The sequence below is a fragment of the Atta cephalotes genome (genome assembly GCF_000143395.1).
Source record: "Atta cephalotes unplaced genomic scaffold scaffold00058, whole genome shotgun sequence".
NCBI classification, from domain to species: Eukaryota; Metazoa; Arthropoda; class Insecta; order Hymenoptera; family Formicidae; genus Atta; species Atta cephalotes.
The window spans coordinates 333369-336815 of NW_012130122.1; the positions used below are offsets into that span (position 1 = coordinate 333369).

The following is a 3447-nucleotide window of genomic DNA, read 5'->3' on the forward strand; positions in this document are numbered from 1 at the left end:
TTATATATATATATATATATATATATATATATATATATATATATACATATTCAGTTTTGTAAAATTGCGCGTCAATTTAATTTTTGATCTTGAAACATGTTTGATCTTGAAACTAATCTTAAATCTGAAACTTTAGGGTAGTAATTTTTAGGGTAGTGATATCGTAAATTAAATCAAATTTAATTGATATTGATACTAAGCATCGAATTAAAACAAAATTGTGAAAATCTTTTATCATATATAAATCCACGTTTTAGGTTTACATTTGTTCGTAAAATTTAATCTTTAATTGTCAATTTAAATTATATGTTAGTAATATAATTTTAAATGAACACATATCTATATAATGTGTAATATATGTATGCAAATGTGTTTTATATTATTTCTAGATTGGCGATCAGATAATCGAAATAAATGGTATTAATACCAAAAATATGACGCATACAGAAGCGATTGAAATTATACGTAACGGTGGACCATCTGTCCGTCTGTTAGTACGACGTGGCTGCCAGATGCCTTCAGTGGTAGGTGCTCCTCCACATCTCTACGATATGAATATATAGAATTAACCTTGATAATAACATATTAATCTTAACTTCATGACATTTTCTCCTACTTTTGACGATACTAATGCTAACATTAGCACTGTATATTTCTTTGACGATCTGGAAAACAAAGCTTTTCAGGGTATATAACATTAGGTATTATGCTAAGTGAAGAAGATGAAAGACAATACAAGAAAAAAAGAATCTCAAATAGACGTAATAATTCGCTATTACAATGGGAATGGTAATATAGATACACTATTAAAAAACAGAAATTTACTTCCATTACATGTAATGGAAGTAAATTTTAAGCATATACACTGTTAGAAATATTTTTAAATTTTATTAACTTTTAAGTTACACAGTTTGAATTTAATTTCATGACATTACATTAAATTTAATGTATTTATTAACTAAAAAATATATTTGTGTGTATATGTATATAAAATTTAATTTTTTATGAAAATGTATTTTTTATGAAAATTTATGAAAATTTAATGTACGTTCATTTCATTTAAGTAATTATTTAACTTTCAGTTAAATCATTACTTTTAATTTCGTTCATAACCATGAGCTTCATTTACATGTAAAGGAAACTCGTGGTTACATTTCTAACAATGTACATTAAAAATATTTAATGTTGTCAATGAAAATGAAGTTATAAATAACTTAAATTTAACGTTTACTTGCATTAAATTTCATGAAAATCTACATTAAATTTTATGAAAAGTACGCTAAATTTCACAAATGTACCCAAATATACTTTTCAGTTGCAGATACATTAAATTTATAATTCATGTAACTTAAAAGTATATGATATTTTTAACAGTGTATGAGAAGAAAATGTGTGGTATTGTACAATTCTTTATAAAGTTTTATGTGAGTCTGAAACAACAGGAACAAAAAATTTGCATCATTTATAAAAATTGTACATATATAATTGATTTTTGCAACTACATTGCGTGTATTTCCTTTTTAGGACATTTCGATAACGTGTTTACATAATTTAAATAATTAACTAAACTATGCACCGCAAATTTACTATTATTATGATAGATATTTATATTTGCCTTTAAAAATAGCGCTGAGCTAAATTCAACACTAAATGTGATCAATTTGCGATATTGAACGATACACAGTGATAACAAATTTCTATCATATATTATGCTTATAGGTGTATTATTATACATATAATAATGTTCTCTAAACAGAGAACAAATATTCGAGAGGGAACACACAGATGACTTTTTTTCTTGCAGCTATCATTACGCAGCTTGCGAAGGTTTTAATATAAGAACAATTGTACTTGCTCATCCTAACAAAATTAGGCTGGTGCTAACCTAGTTTCTTTTAATTGATCTAATCGCAGAGTAAATGTAATTCATCCTAACACGTGTGATAGCTTTGAAAGTATATGTGCCTTGTTGCGCGTGTTCCGTATTTAATGAGATTATTAAATAAATATACTGCAGCCTTCTCGAAAGTAATTGTAAACCTTCATTGAAATTCATTATAGAGTAATCTCACAATCGACCAAATAAGTATTCGACCGAACCACGAGGGCACCCCGTGCAGGCATTTATCGAAATTACCCGAGAGGGGTATGCCCCGCAAAAAACGTCAAAAAGTTCGATTTTCCATTTCATTGAACTGCTGCTCATCCAAAAACAGATATTTGTAATAGGCGCTTTCAACGAGACGCTTTTTCACACTTTTCAGATGATACGAGATATAAGCTAAGATTTCACAAGATTGCTTTTTTTTTACGGATAGAGCAATTTTCACAGCATTTATGAAATGTGTTTAATCATAGACTTCCTGTTTCCTCTTTTTTACTTTTTAACGAAAGCAATTTGTTAATTTATAATAAATAGTGAATAATGTGTGAATCATAAATAACTTATAGTAACATATGTGAAAGTACATATGTAGAAAATAGCGCAATAAAATGCGTCACAAGAGTGTAAAATTACAGACACTATCTATTTGCTGACGCAAACAGTATCGATACATACAAAGAATCTCAGAATTCGATATCTTATATCACGTAGAGATGATACAGAGACAGCTGTATATTCATACGCTGTAAAGTGATATTGTAGACTGGCGAATATATTATTATAAATTTATTATTCTTCTGCTCTTCTCAATAATGTTTCAAAGTTATAGACTTTTAAAATTTAGACTCCTATCATATATAGACACCACTTTGTAAATCTTTTTTAAATAGCGACATAATTGTGGCCTTGACGATAAAGTGTTACGCCTTTTGATAAAAGCACATAAAGAGATCTCGCGTAAGAGAGATAGTAATTGTTCTCACGCGCAACTCTATCATTTTGGATTATTATAAAAATTTGAAAATTCTATCGATATCTTGTCTCCCCCTTTTTTCCTAAGTATTTATTATCACTTATATGAAATGTATATGTATGTCAGAGTAATTATATATAAAATTAAGAGCTCATACAACCAAAGAAGTAAATGCACTTATCAGCCATTTTGTTTTGCGATTGAGTGGTGGAAGATCAATATGATAGAATTTATTATTATTATAATTAATCGAATCTCTTTTTCGGGCGACAATTATTCTTACGCCCGTAATTAATACGATATTTCTATTGAATATTATAATTTCGCATAGCGAAAATTATGATGGAGAACGAATCAGACGGAAGTTTTTTCTTCTTCACGCTTCCTGTCTTTTTTATGTTTATGAAAGTTACATGTTTAAAAGAGTAACGTATATATTTTTTACTTGTAAAATAGCGAGAGATGGCAAATGTTCGGCACGATTAATGAGAAAAAAAATAACTAGATTGTATTTTTAGATCTCAGGATTGATGTGTAAGAAAGAATGTATATATACATATATATATATATATATATATATATATATATA

General features: G+C 27.6%; 1 protein-coding gene across 1 annotated transcript in view; it reads left to right on the plus strand.

Moving 5' to 3' along the window:
- Positions 1 to 2226, plus strand: part of LOC105623455 (membrane-associated guanylate kinase, WW and PDZ domain-containing protein 1-like) — an 11637-nt gene extending 9411 nt beyond the window's left edge. The window contains exons 9-10 of the mRNA XM_012204848.1: positions 390 to 524; positions 2062 to 2226. Coding sequence (XP_012060238.1) covers positions 390 to 524; positions 2062 to 2226 — 300 coding nt within the window. The remainder of the gene's footprint in view (positions 1 to 389; positions 525 to 2061) is intronic.
- Positions 2227 to 3447: the final 1221 nt, after the last annotated feature.